This window comes from Ictalurus furcatus, chromosome 2, assembly GCF_023375685.1.
Source record: "Ictalurus furcatus strain D&B chromosome 2, Billie_1.0, whole genome shotgun sequence".
Lineage (NCBI taxonomy): Eukaryota > Metazoa > Chordata > Actinopteri > Siluriformes > Ictaluridae > Ictalurus > Ictalurus furcatus.
Window position 1 is genome coordinate 29,238,326 of NC_071256.1, and position 24,904 is coordinate 29,263,229.

At 38.8% G+C, this 24,904-nt stretch overlaps 1 protein-coding gene across 1 annotated transcript in view; it reads right to left on the minus strand.

The window, feature by feature from the left end:
* Positions 1–567: 567 nt before the first annotated feature.
* The window catches only part of igf2bp1 (insulin-like growth factor 2 mRNA binding protein 1), a 41,093-nt gene continuing 16,756 nt past the window's right edge, over positions 568–24,904 (minus strand). The window contains exons 3-15 of the mRNA XM_053613204.1: positions 13,722–13,770; positions 12,109–12,160; positions 11,945–12,008; positions 11,182–11,472; positions 10,773–10,907; positions 10,341–10,463; positions 10,111–10,246; positions 9,901–10,023; positions 9,015–9,131; positions 8,799–8,873; positions 8,371–8,502; positions 8,090–8,203; positions 568–6,097 (exon numbers count right to left, since the gene is read on the minus strand). Coding sequence (XP_053469179.1) covers positions 5,951–6,097; positions 8,090–8,203; positions 8,371–8,502; positions 8,799–8,873; positions 9,015–9,131; positions 9,901–10,023; positions 10,111–10,246; positions 10,341–10,463; positions 10,773–10,907; positions 11,182–11,472; positions 11,945–12,008; positions 12,109–12,160; positions 13,722–13,770 — 1,558 coding nt within the window. The 3' untranslated portion in view covers positions 568–5,950. The remainder of the gene's footprint in view (positions 6,098–8,089; positions 8,204–8,370; positions 8,503–8,798; positions 8,874–9,014; positions 9,132–9,900; positions 10,024–10,110; positions 10,247–10,340; positions 10,464–10,772; positions 10,908–11,181; positions 11,473–11,944; positions 12,009–12,108; positions 12,161–13,721; positions 13,771–24,904) is intronic.

The following is a 24,904-nucleotide window of genomic DNA, read 5'->3' on the forward strand; positions in this document are numbered from 1 at the left end:
CACTCCCTTTTAACTGCAGACTAATTTGCATTTTTTGGACTCATGCTGGTATTTGTATTAGACATGCAAATTATAAGGGGATTCTATATCGTTTTCCTCTACTTGATCTGGAAAAAAATGTTATTAATTAAAATCATTTAATTTAACTTGTTTGAGATACATTTCATGAAGCCAGACTGTTCAGTTATTAAACAAAAATTGTTGCCATATGTGCGATTTGTTTATTTGCTACTAAGTAAAAAAGCCGTAATGTAATGAAGTGTAAAATAAGTTTGAAGGTTAGCAGCATGTTTGATATTAACTCTTGAGTCTAGAGCAACAATCCAGGCAGATCATATTCTAAGATTGTTTTATATAGTTTATAGCAATGTGGCTTTCCAGGTCCAATCCTTGGAATTTGCTTCCCTGCACAGTTTATATAATATACATTATAAATAAAATATCAGTTTAGCTCAAAAAGGATTAAGTTGGGGAGCTTTTATGGCACTTTTATTCTAGACCAGACTGAATAAAAATGCCTTATGTATTTGACTGCACACCTGCCCACAGAAATACAGCTGGGACACGTTTACCGGTTTTTTCATCTTTTAATAACACATTCATATCTATGCTCTGTATTGTTTACAAGAAGTTCAGAACAAATATGGATGAGAAATGAAAGAAAATTGGCAGGCAGAAAGGTGAAAGTCCAGATAGTGTCCATGGCACCTGGCATAAGAGGGGGCTGTGGGGTGGGGCTAGACGTGATACATCACTCTTCTTCCTCTCCTCCTCCTAAACTGTGCCCTAGTCAGCTAAATAGGCCCTTACTTGCCTGTTGCATCAATACAGATTAAAAAAAAAAAATAGAAAGAATTGATTTCAGTATCATGCTGCTCTGCAATGTCTCAATGAGTACTATGTTGCAGTTCACATAGAGTGAGAGAGAGAGAGAGAGAGAGAGAGAAAATTCTAATGCATCCAAAATGAGATACAATCCTATGTCATTCCAAAAAAGCAATCAGAAAAATTTATCAAATAAAGGATGAAGAATTGCAAACTTAAAAACATAAGTCAATCTAATGAGGAATGAAAAAAAAGATATTGAATATTGAATAATGAAATTGATATTTTTCTTTTTACTTTCCCTCCCCTTTCCGTTTATTTTTATTTAAATCAATCTTGAATAATGGTCTAAACAATGGCGAAAAAAAAAAAAAATCATCTTTGGAAGAAAAAGTATTTTTTTTATTAATACACTATCCACTACAGTATATGGAGATTCTTCTACCCAGTTGTTTACATCATTAATTATTTTATTACTTATTTTTCATTTGAGACTTTTTCAAAACAAAGACTTTTTTTTGTCCTTTTTCCCCACTTTACATTTGTCCTATTTATTCATTTGTTCTCTAAGAGGTAGATCAACCAAAAAAACCCAAAAAAATTACTTGAATATAGGTATCGTGCTCCTTGACTGAAGAAGATAAAATTAAAAGGAAGGACTATAGGGTGGAAAGCTGAGGAAGAGAGGGACTCCAGTTTCCCTTGATGCTGATCTGGAACTCTGTCACATCCAACATCAGTCATTACAAAAGAAACACCAGTACACATGTCCGGGTAACTTTTAACACCACAACAAAGTGAACTCTGTGGCTGTTTGTACGGAGCACTGGTTTAATGGGAGGTCGAAAATAAGTAGAATCAGGAGGTAGAGTAATGTGTTTGAGGGTTACTGAGCACTTCTCCTTTAGTGGGTATTTACATATGAGGAGTGAAGGCAATGCTTCACACTTTCGCGTGCTCTCAAGAAATGGCTGAGTAGTGACACTATGTGTAGTTTAAACTAGAGGGTTCTCCATGTTCCTGATCCTTCACTGCTTGTCTACAAACCAAGTCCTCCCAACATCAAACACCCAGATCATCTCTGCTCACCAAATCCTCACCTCCCTTCCCTCCATCATGGCCTCAACTCTAAAATAAAAGAGTGATTGAAAACAAAAACTAGAAGCAACAGGAAAAAAATAATAATAAATTAAAGAAATTAAAGTGAAAAAAGTAACATGCACTTTCGCTCTTGTCAGGTTGATAAAACAATCTTATGGCTAAGTCTTGAGGTAGCGTTTCCTAGTTATGTGAGGTTAAATTCGTCATTAGCACCCAAATGGTTTCATTGAGCGAAGGCCAGAAACTAGTAGGATGAATTTCCTGTGGTGTGCATTTGTCTGTCTGCTACACCGGACTAGTATGAGGTTAGATCTGTTGCCTATGTGTAAATCTGTGCACTTTTTTTTATTTTTATCCTTTTATAATTCTATGATTTCCAGAGTATTAACAGTCCTTGTGAAGGAATTGCATAAGAATCACAAAATAAACATGCAGTTGTGTTCCTGAAACTTATAGTATACAGGTTTGGGTGGTATTTTGTATTTTTTCTTTTTTTAAACAGAGCGAGTGCTGAAGTGGAAGTTATTAGTCTTCACACTACACTAAAACAGTTTGAACAACCTATATCGGGTCTTTACGGAGTAAATAAAAAAAATCTGTTTGGCACAGGTGTTAACTGCATTACAAGTAACTGGTTAGTATTTTAAAATGATCTAATAGCAGTATGAGAGATCTCTGTGCTTTTCTAAAGAAACCTGATCGAGAGAGAGAGAGAGAGAGAGAGAGAGAGAGAGAGAGAGAACGAGAGGGAGAGAGAGAGAGAGAATAACTGATCCAATTGAAGGCAATACAAAATTGGGGGGGGGGGGGGGGGATAAAAACTGAAATTAAGGGTCAAACGACTGAACAGAACTGAGAAAACAGACACAAACAAGGCCAGCGTGAGAGAGGGTCAAGGTCTATACCAAACCCAGACAACAAAATGTCATTCACATGTAGCAAATAATGTGAGTAAAGGAAAAACAACTTGCGAGTTGCATCCAGGGATGAAAGGAGAAATAGATGGAGGACGAAATAAGTGAAAAGGAGAGGAGGGAGATGAGTGTAGTATTCATCATACATTCAGCAGCACTGCATGACTACTCATTTTAGTGACCTAGAATTAATATCCAGCAAATCTGTGAGAACATAAAGCCTAAACAATGTTTAAGTTGGCTTTAATAAATGTCTACCTTTTATTTATTTATTTGTTTAAAAAAGAAAAGACGAAAAAAAATGTCGGCCCATCTTCCTCTCAACTCTTTAACATCTTACATTCCAATTTAAAATTGAACAGCTTGACTCCATATTTCCCCAGTCTACAAATATCCTAAAGATTTTTCGGTTATGTTCTTTTTTTTTTCTTTTTTTCGTCTAAAACTGATGAAACAGTACACAACCAGATGTCATGTCCAAATAAAGCTTGCTGTTAAACAAAAGGCTGCAGTCTGAACAAATCTAAAGTGGTGTGCGTGTCTTAGGGTCTGACAGAAATCTACAGGCTAGAGAGAGAGACAGACTTCCTTCCCACCTGAGGAGGAGGAGGAAATTTTCCACATCAATGCAACCCGAACACTGGTGTCTACTAAGAAAAAGGGAAGCGTGAACAAAAAGCAACGATTTCAACCCGTGAGTGAAAACGAGTACACAAAAAGGCGCCATTTAGCCATGCGCAGGTGGAATGTGTACTCATTGAAAAAGAATTCTGGCAGTATCTATTAATCTTTCGCATTACAAATCGCTACATATTGCCCAGCTTTGTCCATGTATCTTTTTTTTAATTAAAAAAATACAAAAAATGTTTTCAGTTGCAGTATTTCTTTTAGCGATTTATATACAGGTTAAATCTGTCTCTGTTGTTAAGTGACTGCTTTCTTCATTATTCGCTCCCATTTTCCAAAGTATTCTCATTCAGTTAAAAAATGTTTAACTGAGACCATAGGATAGGATGTCTTTATTCTGTCTTTAACACCCAAACCACTTTTCATCAACAAAAAAAACTATACACTTAAACTGTTTTCCTTTTCATTCTTTCTTTTCTTTTTTTTTTCTTTTTTTTAGAAAAAAAACAAAAACCAAAACACGCATCCCATCACACGTACATATAGGATGATGAGTAAGTACTATGCTGAACCTAAACTCGATGTAGTTACCGAGATGCCACTGGGCTGCTTCTCAAAATACAGTCATGGCACAAACCTGGCAACCAAGGCAGACTCCAGGCCTTCAGTGCATAATATTCATACGCTTGTAAGCCTTTCATGCCCATTTGAGTCAGGAGATAAAACACCATGACTGTCACACCACTACACAAAAAGCCAGAGACTTCAAAAGTCAGTTGGTTATAGGTCCAGGGAAAATTAAAGAATCTGCCACGGCATTGGTATTGGTAAGACTCTTGCCTATATGGATCTTTTTGAAATAAAATGTGGAAAGGTGTGGGGTACCATCCATACACACTCACATACACGCGAAAGCTAGGGGGAAGAAAAAAAATATCCAACAATAACTAAAAATATTTTTTCCTTAAAAAAATAAAATATTCAGGACTATCAGCTTTTATATAAAACACCAGCAAGCCAAAAAAAGGAAAAGAAAAAAAAAAAGCCGTTAGGAATACTGAGGTAACAATACCCTGAGGTAGGTTTCTATTTTTTTTCTATCTAATCTGTTCGAAGATGAGTGAAGAAAGCCAGCTTTCTGGCCTCCTCATCAGCATACATCGAATGGAGTAGGGGAGAGAGAGAGAGTGCAGAAGCCATTTTGACATCACCCGCTGTTGACCTCTGACCTAAAGGCAGGGTGGAGAGCTGGGCCATGGGAGGCTGTATCTTTCATGTGATCTTAAATCAAAGGCCAAATTCATTCATCAAGTTAACACGACTGTTTGAAGATTGGCTCGTGCTGTCAAGGTCAATCGAATTTGTATTACTTGGATGATAATTTAATCCCATTCCATCTTCCCTCTGCAAGAAATATCAGATTTTTAAAAAATTCAGAACTCAGAAATTCGCTCAGTAGTGTTTGGTTAAATCATGGTTAAAAACATTCGCCAGAAAAACCCAGATACTGAAAGATGATTTTAAATATCAAAAGATTTCTGTGAAAGATGGTCTGATCCCAGTGCCACATTCCCTTTCCACTGCCATTTTCTCTGCTCTCTGAGGGGCCAGGTTAACTCACATATCATATATATATAATATATATAAAATATGCCATTTGGGCGTGGGCCACGCGCCAACGAGCATCGCGGGCGTAGTTCAGGGCTGGAGGTGAAGTTTACATCTCGGAGCTGAGCCTCTGCAATAGAACTGCAGGGTCAGCCTCGGCCCGCCCACTTACTGTACCCTCACTGTGCTTCAACACAAATTCATGAAGATTATATTTACAACCTCATTTTTCTTCTTCTTTATTTGTCCTTACCCCCAACAGTTTACTGCCAGGGACTTAAAGAGCAGTGTTAACAGCTATGGCCCCTCCCTTAATTTCCTGTAGGCAAAGGATGAGCCACCTTATTGACTCGATGTGATGGGTTCTCCGCTCCCCTCTCCCCACCTCTGCCTCACTGCATTTCATAATAATACCTCTGAATAAACATTTCTATACATATAGCTCTTCTTAAAAAAACACCCTTAAAATACTTGAATGATTGGTGATGGCAGGGGTGCCCTAAGCATGATACAATTCATGAGAGCTTCTCTTAAGACTCTCAAGGCCACGTTGCCATGATTATTTCATAAGCTGCCACAAGGAATCCCTGCCATCCCCAGTCAGTCGACCTGGCATCTGGTCTCTGTTTCCTAGTTCTCTCTCTCTTTTCTTTTTTTTTTAACCTATTTTTAAATCACTCAAAGTTCTAGTTTCTTTTCTCTAAACTCTTGTACCCTCTCAGGCATTTTTATTTCCTTTTTATTCCCCTCTTTGTTAAATGCTCTTTTCTCCCTGTCTACCGCTGGGTCTGTGTGTTGCTCTCTCTGTCAGTCCGTCTGCTGTTTCTCCTCTGTCTGTCCATCCGTCTGTCCGTCCAGTTTCGGGCTGGAGCCTGTTACTTCCTCCTAGGCTCTTGGGGCATTCCCTGGTGGGGCCCAAGCTCTGACAGGTTCTGTGGGTGAGATGCCTGAGAGCCTCCCATGCCACCTTTCTGCTGCTGCTTAACTTGTGTCAAAATGTCTCTGATCTTCCTTTGGGCCAGCTAAAAATAAGAAGACATTATTCAATTTATAGTCATTCCATTACATTTGTCTAGCACGTCACCTATACAGCTTTAAGGATTAAGAGCAGTTTTAAGAAATATATACACTCACTCACTTTATTAGGTACACTTAGCCTGTACCCTCTACTCACTGGCCACTTTATCAACTAAACCTACCATATACTATGTGCACTTTGTAGGTTTACTATAATACTTTTTACCCATAATCCTTCACAATGTTGCCATTTTGATCGCCACATGAGATGTGCTTTACCAAAGTATCACTGCTGGATTTGGTTACCTATCTTGGACATACACGTGGAGATTAAAAATACTTCAGATCATCAATAGAGCAAACAATCACACAGACATCCTGATTAATGTCTTGGGCTAAATGTTTCTACCAGCTCAAACTGTTCAGTAGCAGCTAGGGGTGCAACGATACATCATGATACGATGCATTGTCATCCAATAATTTGATGATGTGCATCATGAAAATGTGCGAGATCATTCTATTAATTATGCATTTCATGCGATTGCACTGCTTGAACACCAGAGGTCCCAGTCTGCACAGCCCATAGCATTAAAATATAGGACACTGATCCTATCTGCACTTGTGAAGCACTCAATAGCCCAATAGCTCCAGATTGCAATGACCAAAACTCATTATGCACTATGCAGTTACATGACAGTGATATAACATTTAAAAAGAGCTCTTCAGAACTTTCATACAACACCCTCACCACCAAGAGCAGTGTTCACAGCTGTCAACACCACCAAGAAAGAGGCCACAGAAATCAGGCACTTTAGCTGACTTTGGAGCTCTAATTCAACTATGTAGCCCATTATGTTTCAGTTGATCATTTTCAAAGTCCCCAGGTCAGACACTTTGTTTATTCAATCACAATTCTGGGGAGAATTTCTACATTTTATTTATTTACAGTGAACTTGTAGTACAAGTTTAAGCCTGTTCATAGCTATATTTAATTTATTTACTTTTAGCCAGACAAAATGCACTGTTTTGCATTGTTTATTATACAGAAATAAAAAAGGAGTCTTTTTCTTTATTCAAAGTTTGTTCAAATGTTCTGAGAATCGAACTGAATTGTGAAAGCAGTATTGTGAATTCAATCGAATCATAACCGGAGTGCATCTGTACACCCCTAAGTAGCAATGACAATATCCGAGCACATCAAAATTGCTATTTTTTAAAAATGGTATTTCAGTGTTATTGTATATTTCACCTCACGTGCCAGTTAAATGAGCACCTAATATCCACCATAGAACTTTCATGGCTTTAGTTATAAATGTTCTAGATTCTTGGGTTGAGTTATCCAATGGGAAACCGTGCTGAGAATGATCTGGTCCAAAACAATTGAACGGTTACTGGTGGTGCTATGGTGGTCCCTTTCCCCTGATGAATGGGGTAAAGGAGGTGAATGTATACCTAAAAAGTGCACCTATATTCTAAGTCGATAAAAGTCGATATAACTCGATAAACTGACTAATGGCTATAAATGTACAAAAGATGAAAAGTACATAATATGTATCGTATATATACAGGCAGGTGACGAATTAAAGGAAAATCTGGTGGCCCTGGGGATCATTTTGCTGAGGGAAGCATCACTCTAAATAAATACAAGTTATTCTGACTGATCAGTTTTATCCTATCTTAACCCAATTAAACATCTGTGAGAGACTTTGGACTAAAATGTTAGACAGCTATCTCCAGCACCATCATCAAAACAGCAACTGAGAGATGGTCTTCATCCCTCAAGAATTGTTCCAAAGACTTGTACGCGTTTTGCATCCTGGCGCCCCACCACCTTACTAAAACACTTGTATGTTGGCTTTTCCTTTAATTTGTCACCTGCATATTTCAGGATGTTGTCTAGCAGTAAGGAAATATCTAGTAACTCAAGGAACATGGACCTTAAAGCGTTAGCAGTATTAAAAGTGAAGTAATAAAATGTGTTCCTGTTTGAAACGTACCTGACTTGCATAAAAGTGGCCGATGATTTTGACAATAACCTGGTCCTGCTCATCAGGAGTCTGCTCTCTAGGAACCACCACCTCAGCTGCAGTTAGATTCTGTAGCTCGTTCACCTACAGGAGTACAATTTAAATTATTAGCATCTTATAACCTCAACCAGCAGATAACACTAAGGTTTTCCCTCAGAGCCTATAAGTGTCGGTGGTGTGATTGCCTGTCTCATACCATGGAAAAAAAAAAAAACACAACAAAAAAAGAAAAAACATGAAATATCCCTCACCGTCTTTCCACCCTTCCCAATAACTCTGCCAGCAGCTGCTGCTGCTACTTTGATGTGCGTCTCCAGCTTCACCTCTTCCTTCGGTCCAAAGAAGTTCTCCTCCTTCAGCTTGCCGTATATTCTTCCCTGAGCCTAAAACACAACAGAAAGATGACTTAAGTATTGATAAATGGATAGTTAGCTATACTTGGGTACATGTACCTAAAAATGTAATTAAATTAAAGCAAATTAAAGTAATAAAAGACCCTGTCTCTTTCATACATGTTTACTCAATGTTAGAACATGATGAACATGACCATCTATTGATGATCTTAAAAGATATTTCATAACATTCATGCCTATGTTATGTTGTGGGGTCTATATAGATTGACAGAATGTTTGGCCAATCACAGATGCTGAGATTTTTGAGCGGTTATATGTATTAGTACCTTAAATTGGGCCTCAGGTGGACCAGTAACAATGACCATGCGCATCTTTGAATCAGGCGTCTCTGCAGGAGCAATCTGGGGGAAGAAAAAATATTCAGTGAGTTAGCATCAACATCCCCTAAAACATCTTTAATTAAGAATTGTGTGTTATTTGCATAATGGCTGTGTGTGTGTGTGTGTGTGTGTGTGTGTGTTGACATGTTAGCAGCTCCGCACCTTAATGGAGGCTCCAGCAAAGCGGCTCAGCTGCTTAATGTGCTGGCCCTTCTTGCCGATGATGGCTCCTACTGCTTGTGCGGGGATGTACACATGCACCGTCTCCTGCTCAGGAGCCTATGGACATACATTGTAGGATCAGGCAAAGCAATACATAAGCAATAAAACACAATGGAGTGTGCGGACACAAGAAGATAAACAACAGAAGGGGTGGTGTGATGCAGCATGGCGGGAAATGAAGTTGACTTTTTTTTTTTTTTTAAATAAATTAATTAAAGAATAACGTTATACTTTTTATTCTAATATTGAGGAACGACCATAAAACGAAAGCTAGTTCCTGTTATCACTTACGTTATAGCAGCTACATAAGAGTCATTCCCTCACCAGCCTCTTTTTCTTTCTCTTGAAGGTAACAAAACAAAAACGCAGCTTGTCATGATACAGAGAAACTGCAAAGTGCAAAGTCCTCTGTCCTGAAGGCTCTCCCGTGTCAGAAAACTTACTGGCCTTTACAAAGCGCTCACGTTGGAGAATCCTTCAATAAATGTGAAACCTCTTTCCACAGAAAGCTTCACTAGATCAACAATCATACATCTTTATTTGATGGAGAGCAGCACGCTTTAATTTATTTATTATTAAGCTTAGATTATCTGTAGCATCCATATAAAAGAATGAGCGCATGGATATAAATCTTTGGTTTGCTTTGCAGACAGGTACTGTCCGAAAAATAATCAACAATTTTTGAACAATCAGAACCAGGAATTTGTATGAATGAAATCAGTACCTTTGAGGCAGGAAATTAAAGCCAATGGCAGATCATTCCTTCTTCTCTCATAAGTTTTATGAATATAGCTCGTAAACTTGTACGTTCATATCTATGTCTTACCCCAAAGGAGCCGTATGGGGGACAAACCCCTGGGTTTCCAGGGGGAGGAGGAGGCATGGAGGAGGATGGAGGGAAAAGGCCAAGCGCTCCAAGGTTCAGTCCAGGGATGAGGTGCGTCTGTTGCTGGAGGTGGACAGAAATTAAACATGAGCAGTGGAGTCAACCTAACACATCTCTAAATCGTAAAGTCTGACTTCATCACATACTTACATTCATGGCAGCGATGTCGTTATCATAGGCCTCTCGCACTTTCTTCATGATTTCCTGCTCGGCCAGGCAGCAGGCCTCAATGGCACCTTTCACTGTAATGGTCCTTTCAGGGTTATACAGGGTCAGATCCTGCAGCCTGCACAGAAAGAACACCGCTCAAACTCTCTGGAACAATGAAGGCCAGTTACGTGATCGGTAACGAGAGGATGCGTGTTCACTTGTTGACTTACGGCGAGATGGTGATCTTAGTGTCAGTGTCTTGTTCCACTTTCTTCAAATTACGCCCCTCTTTGCCGATCAGACGACCTACAAAGTTGTTGTGGGCAAGGATCTTCAGAGGCACCTCATCAGCACTGGCGAAAAAGGGGTAAAAGATCTTCACTCATCTGAGACCAGTGCACCAACACTACAAATTTAACTAAGCTTTCATTTACTTAACGATCATTGAAACTGCTCAGATCACCCATCCCTAGAACACTATACACCTTGTATTGCCCTTATTTATTTTGGAGGACCAGAAAATCAGAAAGAAAACTTTTCACTTAATCAAGTGAAATGCCTGCAGAGGTCACACGGCGTTAAGCAAGTGTGGTGTTAATCTGGAAATCTTGGATGGGATTTCACCCCTGTTCAGATTTAATGTAAATCTGGAGCTCACTCACGTTTTGGTGTCTTTGGCTTCCTGGTGCATGATGTCGAGGATCATACGGCAGGCTGCCGAGCAGCCTTCGGGAGTCGAGTGGATGCTGATGGGCTTTTCTGCAGCCCCGGCATTCTCTTTACGGTGGACATCAATCCTGAAAAGGGTTTAAAAGGGTCAAATAAAGCTGTAGTTACAAAACTGTGTTCTAAGCGCTACACAGTCTTACTGCATTGTGCTACACTTATCATTTGCCTGACACTGGACATCACTCTTGTCTTATACTTGTAGCAATATTTGCATCTTATTAAATACTGTATATGTATGAATCCCTATCTTTTTCATTATGCTGCACTGTGGTTCTGAGAGTGTATGATCAGGTAAGACAGGATTATGATCATCACAATCACCAGCATGCAGCAGGCACTCACTTGCTCTGAGTCTGCTTGGTGATGTTACGGATGGTGGCACCCTCTTTGCCGATGATGGCGCCCACATACTGGGTTGGTACAAGCAAACGGAGAGGTATATCAGTGTGCTGATGCTTGGAGGGCATCCCTGTGCCAGGGGCCCCCTGCCTGGAGTTGACACGGGAACCGTATCCAGAGCGGCGACCGTTGTCAGGGCTGCGCTGGGCGTCACCGTCCAAACTCTCGTCAGGTATGTAGGACACTCGCAGAGTGTTGTTCTCAAACTGGTAGCCATTCAGCTTTTGGATCGCTCTGAAACATCCAAATAAGATTAAAAAAAAAATTTTTTTTTTAAAAGTTGATGACTCAGAGATGGCCCTGAAGCACAGCTAGTGCACCACTAGGTGTCATAGCTGTACTGTGCAGCAGAGAAACCTGCGCTCCGCTGCAAAGCACAGTCCAGTGAGCTTCATTACTAAAACCACAGCACAGGTGCAATATGGGGGTTATTCCAGCTTTCATTGACCTTATCCATCGGCATAAACATGACAACCTGCTCATGCGGGATGGAAGCTGATTACAGTACAATTAAGTTTTTGATTAAGTTTGTAATGTATTATGGTTCTTAAAACATTACCTTTTCAAACTTTCATTATCTTAAAGTTACGATTACGTTTGAAAATTTAAAAAAAAAAAAAAAATCACAAATCACTGAGCCATTGCAAGGTCAAAATGATAACATTCTAAGGAAAAGTAAACAAGACACAAAAAAAAGTGCACTCACTGTCTGGCGTGCTCCCGAGTCCCATAAGTGACATTCACCACAGCTGTCTCACTTTCTGTGTTAACTACAGCCAGAAAGAGGGAGAGATTAAAAGAAATTCATGAGATGTTTGATAATGTGAATACTGGGCATGTGAATATTGACAGGCAAAACTGTTTGCTCACCTTGTTCACAGTTCTCAACGGTTCCATACTGTGCAAGCAGACCATCAAGCACCTGGGAAGGAAAAAGAAAGGACCATGTTAGGAAAGAAATTTAAACTTGGGGCTGGGCTGAGCCTGAAACCGGACACGTAATCCCACCAAAACTAAGATATCAGCACAGATATTGATGCCTAACACAACTGGTGCTACTCTCAACTAAACTCACAGCTCAAGGTGGAACACCTGGACACACGTGACAACAGGACATCACCAGGTTTTTGAAAGTGTAAACCCTGAACCTCGTTCAAATTCAAACAAGTAGTGCTGAATCTGTTCAAATTCCGAACTATCTATTGTGCATAATGATGTGTACGAGTTCCTGAAAACAGATCAGTAATCTGACCCATGGCCCCCGTGTGGCTGATTGAGGAAGTGGAGACAGCAGAACACGTGGGCCAATGAGGGCACGACAATAGAGGAAGACCCAGCCCACCTGGTGCCGCGTGCTCCGGGCCACGCCCCACAACTTACATTTCACATGCACAGGTGGCACAATGGTGCATGACAGCAACACAGTGCCATATTGAGGGTCTCTCGAGCCCCCCACCCCCTACCCTCTAAAAAAAATATGATATAAGATTACAAGCAGTGTTCATTCTTATATCTTACATCATCTTGATAAACACAAGGCATTGCAATCAAAAAAGGTTATAAGTAATCAATGAAAATTCCAAATCAGTTTAAGAAAATCCAGGATTAAACAGAACAATCACCCTGATCACCAGTGATTTTAATGAAATAGACTAAATGAGAACACCTCCAACAATGTAACATACAGTATTGTGCACGTCTTAGGCACCGTATTTTTTTACTACAAACTTTATTAGAGATTTTTATTTTATGACTTCTACATTATCGAGTCATTAAAAAAAATGAAACATTCGTTTTCCAGCACAAAAATAAACGTATAGAAGCAAGTGCTTCTGTCCAAGTCTCTAGAAGAACTGTGGCTGGTTCTGCAAGATGCTCAGTAAAACTTACCAGCTAGTTTCTAGCTATAAAACTTGTTTAAAAAAACAAAAAACAAAAAAAAAAACCCAAAGTGTCATCACACCAAATACTGATTTTGTTTCAATTGTTACCGTTTACAGCTCTTTATAGCATTGTTTTTTTTTTTTTTAATGTACAAACATTTCATTTAATTATTTTTAAAGGCATCTGTGCTCTTTGTAGCATTTCTTTGCACACGCTTAAGACTTTTGAACAATACTGTATGTATGGATATATATTAAAAAATGGTTTTGATCAGTACAATTCTCTTTGGTCTGCAATGCAACCCGCTCAAGTTCTGAAGTTACATTATGTCTTCAGGCCTTTTAAATCTCTAAATCATGCAATGAGATTTTTCAGTTTCTGACAACCCAAAATTATTTTTCCAAAAGAGGCGTCTCCATATGGTGTCTATTTACCAATTCATTTTAAAAAATCCCTGTTTTTCTGGGAGCACTTGGAGTTCTACAGCATCTACAGCAACAAGATCGTTTCCATTTCCACAAGGCGAAAGTGGTCCGTGTCTGGTCTATCTATACTGCACAGAGCAGATTCATTTTCTAGACACAGATACTTGCACTCACCTCCCATTGTAAATGCGGTGGAATGTTTCTAATCTGGAGTTTCCTGGTCCTGTACAAGGAGAGAGAAAGAGCAACGGTGAGACGATTAGCTCTCTTATTTTAAAGAATATTATTTTAAAAACAGATTTTAACCATTATTATTGAGCATTAAAAAAAAAAAGAAATATTAACAAGTGGCAAATGCAATTGGATCCAAGTACCACTAAGGAATTTAAAATATTTCCACCAAATCATCAATCTGGTCACAATTCACTACAGTGTCGACTCCCTGTTCAATGGCAGTACAATTCTTTTCCAAGTTAAGATTTAATACATGATAAAATGACTAAGCTTAACATAATGAATTTGATTATTTACCTATAAATGACTAGCATGAGGTTCACAGACATTTAAATTACGCAAAAGCATTAAGATCTGGCATTATCATCATTAGCCCTGCATAGCATGTTCATTTTAACTAAATTCTGCTAATTAATTTTATGACTAACGCATCGATTTGATGTGACACATGGATGCACTGCTATTACACACACACACACACTAAACACCACATAAGAACTCCCAAGTTCCACCTCAGCATGTCTTCTGCTTAGTGGTTCCTGAGTCCACTCTCTCATTCTCAAATGCCACAACCGGCGCCAAAAGCCACAACAACATGTTTCCTTCGAAAACCTCCCAACATTTTTCTAGGAAAAATATGGCCTTAAGACAACTTGCTCAGTCAGCAGTGGGGTGAAAAAAAGCAGGAATGACTAATACCATTGAAGCCACACCAAAAATAGCTTATAATGGCACATGGCGAGTAAGAAGATATGTATTTTTTCCCCACTTTCTTGTACGTAGTAGTTCAGAAAAGCAACAAAATTGAAGCTGGGAAACATCACGGTGGAGGTAAGGTTGAACAAAAAAAGCAAATGAATAAGTGAAAAGGACAAGTAAGACATATAACCAAGACCTAAGTGGCTAATAAAGTGAAATGTGGTGAAGAAAGAGAGAAGCAGCAGTAGGGTGAGGGCATGAGCGGGGTGAGAGAAAACGGCAAGTGGAGATTGAATGGGAATATTGAAACCGGACATTGACGACTGTAGTACGCTGCCAGCTGTCCTGGAACCATCCCAGCACGTGGGCAAGAGGAGGGCAAGAGAATGGAGAGAATCAGAGGACAGAGTGAAAAGAGGAAGCAATAAAAGAGGAGCAACAGAAAAAAAAACCATGAGACACTAGCATGATAAAAAAAAGAAACAAATAACAGAGAGAGGGAAAGTGAATAAGCTGATGAGGGCAAAAAACAACAGCATCCATTGTACTGACATTCCAACACAATGCCCATGAGATGCAGCAGGACACTGGGACAGTAATCCTGCCCTGCTACAAATGTTACTCAGGTTGTAATGTTGTGTGGCTTTAACCTTGCACTGAAAGTCAAAGGCTTCCTAAGCCTTGCTGTTGTACACTAGAGCCTCTAGATGGAGATGGAGTGCAGAAGAACAAGGAGGAAAAGTTCACACCAGGGGTCAAAAGGGAGGAGCCCAACTCTGTGGCCAGCTCAAGTCCTATCTGGAGTTTGGGAAAGGGTTAAAACCAGCATCCCTGGTGACCTCTGAACCTTTGAGTTCATACCCACCCACTGGTTGGAGAACAGAGTGATTTACTCTCCCCCATGCTTCACCGCTCTTTTCAGCCTGTTGAAAATGGCGAATAAAAGCCTATCAGGTCTCAAAAGCTACATAGATTACTTTATTTTAAACTGCATCTCAGTGGCTGTTTAAAAAAAAAAATAATAATAATATTGGGCATTGTTCTGATCTTGGATCGGTCCTTTAAGAGTAGGCTCAGACACCATGTCGGAGTTCACAATGGCAGCCATTTTGTTGGCTTGCTTGTAATAAGCCATGAGACGTTCCAAGCGCTAGCTAATAAACTTACCCACCCCCCCATTCACATGTGTTTTTAGGATACTGCATGTATGAGAAACCATAAGATTTAGTGTGTAATGGGACAATTTAAGACCCCGATTTAGATCTGCCAAAAATCACCAGTCTGCTCTGGTGCTGATCAATGGCTCTCGGCTATCTGCACACATCCCCCACCCTGACGCTTGAACAATCCACAGGCGCACACGTATACACCTCCATCCCCCTCCCGGCCACACACGATCCCTAGTGAACCTTTGCATCATTGGCTGTTAGACCAAAAACATCTCTGTTGCTTTACGCCAACAAGATGGATGGAAGTTGAGGGGTGGAGAAGGACGGTCTTTTTGTGTATTCCTCTATTGTTTGGGAACTGGGGGTGGAGAAGCGGCTCTTAATTACAATTTCAAAGTTAAAATTTGCATACTGTTTCCGCTGATGAAACGAGCATGACCCTTCAAACTTACAGCCATTATAGCCATGCTGGCATAAGACAAAATCCGATTTTAGTGTACAGAATATGGGATAAAATTTCTGTTCCCGTTTCTGTCAGTGCACAGGTTTCTGTCAATACATGAGAATTGAGGAAAATTTTTTACTTGCTGATAAAAGGTTGAGGGAGCCAAGAGCATTTAATAACCGACTCTAGAGAAAGGCATTGAGTTATAGTGAAGGAGGACAACAGAAGACCAAAGAAGAAGAGAACGCACCTCTTGAGAAGGGCAAAGGTGAAGGCTCTTTAGAACACCCAGAAGTAAGAGAAGGGGTTTGTTCAGTTTGCGATGGAGGAGTCATTCTGTGCTATTGTCCTATAGTTGGGGGCAGGGTCAAGCAGCGCATTTCAAAAGATCAGGTCCTTGGTCAATAGGCTCGTCAATCAATCTTAAAGATTTTAAGCATAAACCCAAAAGCCGATGTGCACAAAGGTATAAAATAAGCCCCTGGAGATGCTCAAATTGGAAGACACACTTGCATGTGCAATGCTTTCCTCTCATGTCCACTTCCATTCACAATTCTAAAAACAAATTTCCCAGGCATGAAGGCACACACGACGTACGCATGCAGACACACAGCCTACGCCCTTTCGTGTCGAGAACATCCCGTTCGTCTGTGTGCACATGTGCACTCCTACTCGCAACACACCATGCAGCTCCCACATACACTTTCGGTAACATACACAATGGAGCAACGCACGCATGCACATAAGCAGGTGCATCTTCAAGCAGCCGTTACAGAGGCTCGCTGCCCTGGAGGCCCCTTTGGTAATGAACGTGCGAGGGAGTCCACATGCATGCAGGCTGGTGCATGATGGGCCAGCCTCAGCTGTTCTCTAGGACTCAGCAGGTCCCACCGTCCATCAGTGGCTGTGCACACACACAGAGACAGCATTCCATCGCTCCAAATTATAAACACGCTTTCAGACACGGCCACCGCATGAAGTGCAAACATACACTTTTCTGCACACACCCACTGAGCCAACATTTTCACTTTCCTTAGTTAATGAACACACTTAACATCTTTACATAAATGGTACACACACACACATACATACACACACATTATATTTATATATACATATATATATATATATATATATATATACACATATACACATATATATATATATATATATTTATATATATATATATATATATATATATATATATATGTATATATGTGTGTGTGTGTGTGTGTGTGTGTGAGAGAGAGAGTGAGTGTGTGTATTATACACACACACACACACACACACACACACACACACACACACACACACACGTACATACATGTACACATACATACTTACATAAACACTATTACCATGTACATGCATGCAGTATATTTAAATTCCACTCAAACACATCACAGACAGTCAGCATACCAACCCTGGCATATAAAAAGAATGCAGATTTAACACTACACACCCACACACACACGCACTACACTACTCACAACACTACTAGTAAGTGAGAGCTTCAGGATTTGGTCTGAGTTGCAAAATGTCTGTTTTATGGGGAGGGGGAGAAAAGAAAAAAAAAAAAAAAAAAAAAGAGAGAGACCTTAAAGCAAGGCAAGGATTCCTAACTGTAATGCCAAAAATGAAACTGCACAGCTGGTGGAGCTCCGAGTGAGTGTAATGTGGGAATATGCTCTCCCAATTTAAGGTGCAACCATACAGTAAAATCAGTTTAATATGGAAGGTTTTTTTGGACAAGCTTTTTGACGTGCATGTGAAACATGAGAATGACGCTTGTGAGTTTTCATTTTCACACCACACTAATTCAGATTCACAAGTTCACACATCCCTCAGAGTTTTTTTTATTATTATTATTTATTTATTTATTTTTACAAAAAAAGACAGTCCCCACCCAGACAAAATGCCAAATTTACAGTTAAAAATTTTGTGTAAGGGACACCTCAACACAAGCACGAGATGGTGAGACCTATAAATACCATCAATTCAATTTAATTTGTATAGCGCTTTTAACAATGGACATTGTCTCAAAGCAGAAAGCATACACCATCAGATCATACACTGAGTGTCAGTGGAGTTTAGGTGGCTACTTGAACAGGTTAGCTAGGTGTTGGAAGTGTAGACCTCGCTCTTACCATGACATCAAATCCACCATATTGCAGAGAAAAATAAAAAATAAAAAATAAATAAAAAATAAAAGATAGTGATGGCATAGCATGTTTTCAGACTCATTCAAGAAGCAAGCACAACTTAAATGTCATCATAGCAAAATATTTACTCTCAAAAATGTATATAATGTCAACTACTAATACTCCATTACTACTAATGGCTCAATGCTATTTCAATTTCATTGAACAGAATATGAAATTGTTCAACAAACTGGCACATATGTATGTCACTTCCTACACACACATATGCATATGTATATACATGCATACATACATACTATTCACACACATACATACACACAAATATATATATATATATATATGAGAAGACTTTTCAACACCAATTCCTAAACCTAACCCTATCTTTAGTAACCACAATAAAACTGGCTTTACCCTCAGTTTTGGGGAAGGGAAAGAAAAGGGGAAAAAAAGAATCATATACCCACCAACCTTATATATATATATATATATATATATATATATATATAAATATAAAAACGTTGTCAGGACTATCTTGCTTGACTTAAAAAAAAAATAATAAAATTAAAAAAAAACAAAAACACATGCACACATGCATATCAATAAAAAAAAGAGCTGGGCCACGTAACAACTAATTACCTATATTAGTGGAATAGCAAGGTGAAAGGTTAGACAGGAAACTAAGCACACAGGAAGTATCCTAGTCAAAAAGTGCGACTAGCATAAATCACCCTTTGCCTTGCCACTTCCTGTGAGCCGTTTCTTATTCAGCCAATCAGCAGCAGAGTTTAAAAGAGTGAAAGGAGGTACTGGCAAAAAGGCGGGGAGAAAAAAAGGGAGGGAGCAAGAAACAATGGGCTTCCAAGACAGAAATAAGCATTCCTACTCCTTCCCAGTCACCCAACACACAAAGAATGACATCCTCTTGGTATATACTATAAAGTAAACAATTCATTAGAATTCAATTCATTGTAATTACTGCATTTTAGTGAGCTGGATACAGCTCAAAGCTAGATTTGGTCATCCTACAAAATGACTGCAGTAATGAAGCATGGGATTCTTCAGTCAACATGGCGTCAAGAACTCGGTACTCCTGACAGACCTTTAAACTGATCTCTTCCCCCTTTCTAAATATTATGAACAATAATAGTAATGATTTCAAAGCTGATCTCTGGTCAGTTGAAAACAACTAAGAACTACAAGAAAACTTAACAGTGTATATAGAGACATGTAACGCTTTTGGGTTTTGTAGTATTCCTTGCGTGATTGATAAGGCTGACAAAAATATGTGGAGAACATTTATGTAAGAATTAAGCAAGTAGGTACACATGCAATTGTGTATGCACATCTGAAATATTTGTAAAAATATTTTTATCACTCCTGTTTGATATCAGCTTTATGACAGAAAATTAAGTATCACTTATTCGTAGCTTTACTTGTTTTAAATGCATGCACTATGTGCCTGAAGAAATAAAAATAAGACTGTGGTCAGCTAGAACGCAAGGACACAAATTTCTCTTTTTATTAAAAAAAATTTATTTAAACAAAATTAACTTGACATAAATAACAACTGCTAAGTGAATAAAAAAATTCTATAAGATGATATGGTTAAGATAACTAACCTAGTGCTGAGCCAAGGGTTAAATTAATAATTTTCCTTCCACTATTTTTATTTCACAACTTCTGTATCTGAAATAAAGAAACAATACCAAGGTATTTATCAAATGAAAACATTAAACAGACTGAAAATAGTTTTAAAAAATCTGTTATACTTTATAATTAGTTCATATTAACCAAAATTATAAAATAGCTTTTGAAAAAAAGTATGGTTTGTGAACTTCCTCGAAGCCTGTGAAAATCTAAGGTAAATCTGAGATTAATAGCTACTATAAATAAAAAGAATAATAATAATAATAATAATAATAATAATAACAACAACAACAACAACAGTGAGAATAGAATTTGTTGTGGGGTTGCAGTTGCTGAGAAGTCATTTCAGATGAAACACAAAATCATCTGGGACTGGGACTGAAATAAATCCAGCTTTTAAGATCGAGTAAATATGTAGTTGAGGGGACAAGCCCAGCAAGTTTCCCCAGTCCATGCTGGAAAATTGTGTGTGTGTGGCAGAGGTGGGGGAGGAGATTATCTTCATAGCCTTATATCCTCCCTTTCGCTCTAGCTTCATAACACGAGTCCATGGAAGAAAGCTGATTATGGTCTATGTGGAGAAGTCCAGCTTAACCAGAGGTTCCTCAAGTCAATGAAAACGCTCCTCCAAATCCTAGTTAGGCAAATGGATCACAGTCAATTACAGTGGTGGGACCGAGTGGCCATACACACACTGGTAGTGGTCAGAACTTCAGTAAGAATGGCGATCCAATATCTGCGAAAACAATTTTATGTTCTACTGAATAAAGAAACATGGTCACTGAAGAGCTTTAGGTTATCTTCTCTTGCCAACACTGAACCATGTGAACTGGTGAAGAAGAAAGAACTTTGCTAGGCCTCAGCAGCATCCCCTTCCCCCTTCCCCATATTTTTTCTCTTTGCATTCGTTGTACCTGATAGGGCCACCATCCCCCACTCGGCTCTGCTTTCTTTTTTCACCCCACCCCACTAAGAGGTCAAAGGTTATTCCACAATATTGGCAATCAAGGCATGGTGATGGAGCATTAACCCTTTAAAAGCTTAGAAGGAGGAGGCTAATCACGATAGCCTGTTTTCTACAAGACGGGGAAGCCTAAGGAACTCAGTCTTATTGTGCATATAAAATCCACTAAATTCATATACTTCACATGCAAGACAAAATTTTAAGTTACTCTTTCATCTGCTTGTGTTTTAGGTTTTTAATGGCTCCTGAACCTTAAAGGTTATGCTATGAATTGTAAAGAGCAAAATAAATAAATAAATAAATAAATCTTTGTCAAGCTACATAATTGATCAAGAACATCAACTGATAGCTGTACTTATTTGATTAAAAACTGAATATAAGCTGTTATTATAAAGTTTACATTCCAACAACAACTCACTTCAGGGGACATGACAACAACCTAAAGTGACATAGCACTTTGTCTCTCCAAACTACAAAGCTTTTGGGAAATCAGAGCTTGGTCTAAAATCATGACTGCAGCCAAAACTAATTAAAAAGTATGAAGCTAAATCAGAGATGCTAGCTACAACAGCTCTACGGATACAAGTGTAAACATGCAAAGAGGGAAAGGAGGGGAAGCTCATCATTTTTATTTATTTATTTTTTTTTGTGAAAAGAGGCCAAGAAATTCCATATTGTCCAAAGAAGTTAGTCCCACCCATTTGATTATTGTGAGGGAGTGGGAAATTGCAGTCATCCTAAACTGATATATGAACAAATTAAGACCTTGAATATCTCCATGACCTGCAACTACTACGGAAATGAGGGTGTACATTTTAAAATGGGATGTTTACAGAGTAGAATAAAAGCTTGTTATTTCCATAGCACTTATTTATATTGGCTTATATTGGTTCTACTATATTGCAAAACTAATTTCTTAAGTGCCATCTATTAAAATCAAATGATAGAGATTTTAAATGAGAAACAGGTCATGCATCCCACACAGATTAGTTTGTAGATGTCATTTTCCAGCATTCACCAGAGAAAAGAAAACCGTTGTGCCATACCTTTGTCGGAGAGGAGATGGACACAAGTAGTGCTTAATTTCAAAACATGCATCTGAGGAAGCTTCTGCAGCTCCAAATGTTAAACTCAAGAGCCATAACCTGCTAATTGCAGATATATTTATTGCCTCCTCTTTGTACATCATTAGCTGAACAAGTAGGTCCACGTCCTCTTATGGAAGGAAATCATCTAAAACACCTACAAAGATTGGGTTACTACACTATACCTACCACAATGGCTGCTCTAGGAACAGATACAGTGCATAGAAAAAAAAAAACTAACCTATATAAATGTAATCACAATCAACATGAAACACAATCCCATACATGGAAACTATGAAAACAACACAGCTGCACAAAATTGTATTTTCAGAACACACACACACTGAGTGCTCTGTAATTTCCAAAAACCATTTCAAACCAACACACTATAGCTTATGATGACCTAATAAATACAATTATTAATCACTCACAAAAAATAATATCTAAAAATATCTATTTGTGCATGTACATCTGTGTGTCTATGTGCTAGTATGTCTATCAGATTTTAGATCACTAGAGCTCGGGCACCCTCAATATTAATAAAATAAATTTATTTTAATATTTAAAGAAAACTAACATTTCATCATCATTGCAGTGCCCGTTTTAGACATCTTTCGTCTTCTATACTGCCCATTCATACTTGTAGTAATGTGCCGCGATAAAACGTCCAGAAGACAATCATTTTCAAGGTGTGCCCACTAGCATACTTAATAGTGTGGTAAAATCATATGACCTATACCTAATCTACAGCAGTGTGCAATTTTTATATACTATTTATTTACCATAGTGAGTACTGTGCAATGAGAAACACATCGGTAGAACCAATATAATTTTTTTTATACTTGGGATAAGATGCGTTTTTTTTTTTTTTTTTATGAAATAGAGACGTCACAAATTTGCAGGCTGTTATGAGCACCCCCCAATGTGTTGAACATGGCTGCACCTATGGTCACAAATGCTAACGACGACCATCACATTACAATGACCATGCTCAACTGTGGAATGCCACAGCATTGGTAACTAGTGGGGGGTGGGAAAAAGAGTCTAACCCTTCTGCTGCATTATCATGTGGAAAAACTCCTCCTTCTCCCCTCTTTCACTTTTGTCTTGGGAACTGTGGAATTTGGCATGGTATGGAAGAGAGAGTGGGGGGGGGGGTGGTTCCCAATTCCTTTACTTATAGCATTGCATTTCGACCTTTGAACCCAGATGGGGGAACTCAGAGGTTGAAAGAGCTGGGCCGTGGCAGTATAAGATAGGGGGTTGGGGTTAAAAGCAAAAAGTGAGGGTTTGTTTTAGGTTTTTTTTAATATATATATATATATATATATATATATATATATATATATATATATATATATATATATATATATATATATATATATATATATATATATACACACACACACGCACACACACACACACACACACACACACACACAGGGAGCCAGGTTTAAGGTCAAAAGGGACATAAAATTAGCTTTAATTATGTTCCCCAAACAGGTGAGCTGTGATATTTACTGTTGTACAGTATGACTCCACATAGCTATTAATGGATATGACTTCAAGAACTAAACTGTTACGTGTTATGATCAACACACAAAGTGGCCGCTTAGAGTAAATTCAAGGATTTTTTTTTTAATCCATATTTGTGATTTAAGGTGAATTGGATGAGATCTGATCAGCTGGCCGCACTTTACAGCAAGGACTGAACAGATCAATGTGCCATGTTTGCGCGCGCACGTTGCACAGAGGCGGGGGGAAGGAGATAGTAGTTGGAAAGCTGCTAATGCGCATGTGCGCTCGGCTCTCCTCTCCTTTCCGATTGCTTAGGCGGTGGGTAAAGTACAGGCCGTTAAAAAATAACAACTCTCGAATTCCTTTCTTGATGTAAAAGGGGATGTAGCCTTGCTTCGGGTCAAAGTTCAGGTTTTGCTGCACACATTGCAAGCGACCCTGTATGAGGAGATTGTGTGTGATAGCATGTTTTCTAAAGCGAGCTACAAAAACCCAGGACAGACTCCGACAAGCCATTGTAAAGAACATATAACGTGCTTTTTAACGCAACAACAAAAAATACCCCACGCAAATCACCAATATATAAGCTAGGCTATATTTTTTAAACAAGAGAAACCAGAGGAGGGTCCGCACAGCCGAAATGGGTGCAATAGGCGCCAGGGTCTAGAATCTGCCGAGATACATGCAACATTAAATAGAAATGTAGTTAACTTTAGGCCAACAATAATGTAAGGAATCATATTGAAACAATACGCACACTTCTCGCGGGCCTGCTGTCTCGCGTGCGCCATTTCATGAGTGTGGCGCGAGAACTAAAATGGCACCACTCGCTTATTTAACCAGATCTGCATTCTTTCGGAGAAAATCATGCAAGTCGCCATGAAATCCAAGAATTACTAACAAACTACGTTTACAAATGCCCGGGTTTTGTAATTCTTTGTTGAAAAGTGAAAACTACACTCAATTAAAAGCAAAACAAAAAAATTCTAATTATACAGTAATAAAACAGTACCATGTAAATCCGAAGATAAAAATCGTACATAAAACGTGGTCCTTAAACATCTACAACTGCCTTTCAGTGCATTTGCTTTGCAAAAGGCTATGAGGGAATATAGTCAGGTTATCCTATATGTTAAATAAAACCCAAAAGTGGGCTAGTTCTCAGAACGCTCATTCTTATTAGTCTTCCAGGCAAGCGCGTGCACGCACGCACGCACGCACACACACACACACACACCAGTAATAATAATAATAAAATAAGTTTTTATGCGAAATGTACTATTAATCTCCCGGATTAGTGTAACCTACGACACACAAATGTAATGCAACTCACCATGTAGTCTAATTTAACTCCAGCTTTTGGATGAATGAATGGAATATGACAGTGAGTAACGTGCAGCATTCACACCTAATATGTGCAATATGTTAAATAAG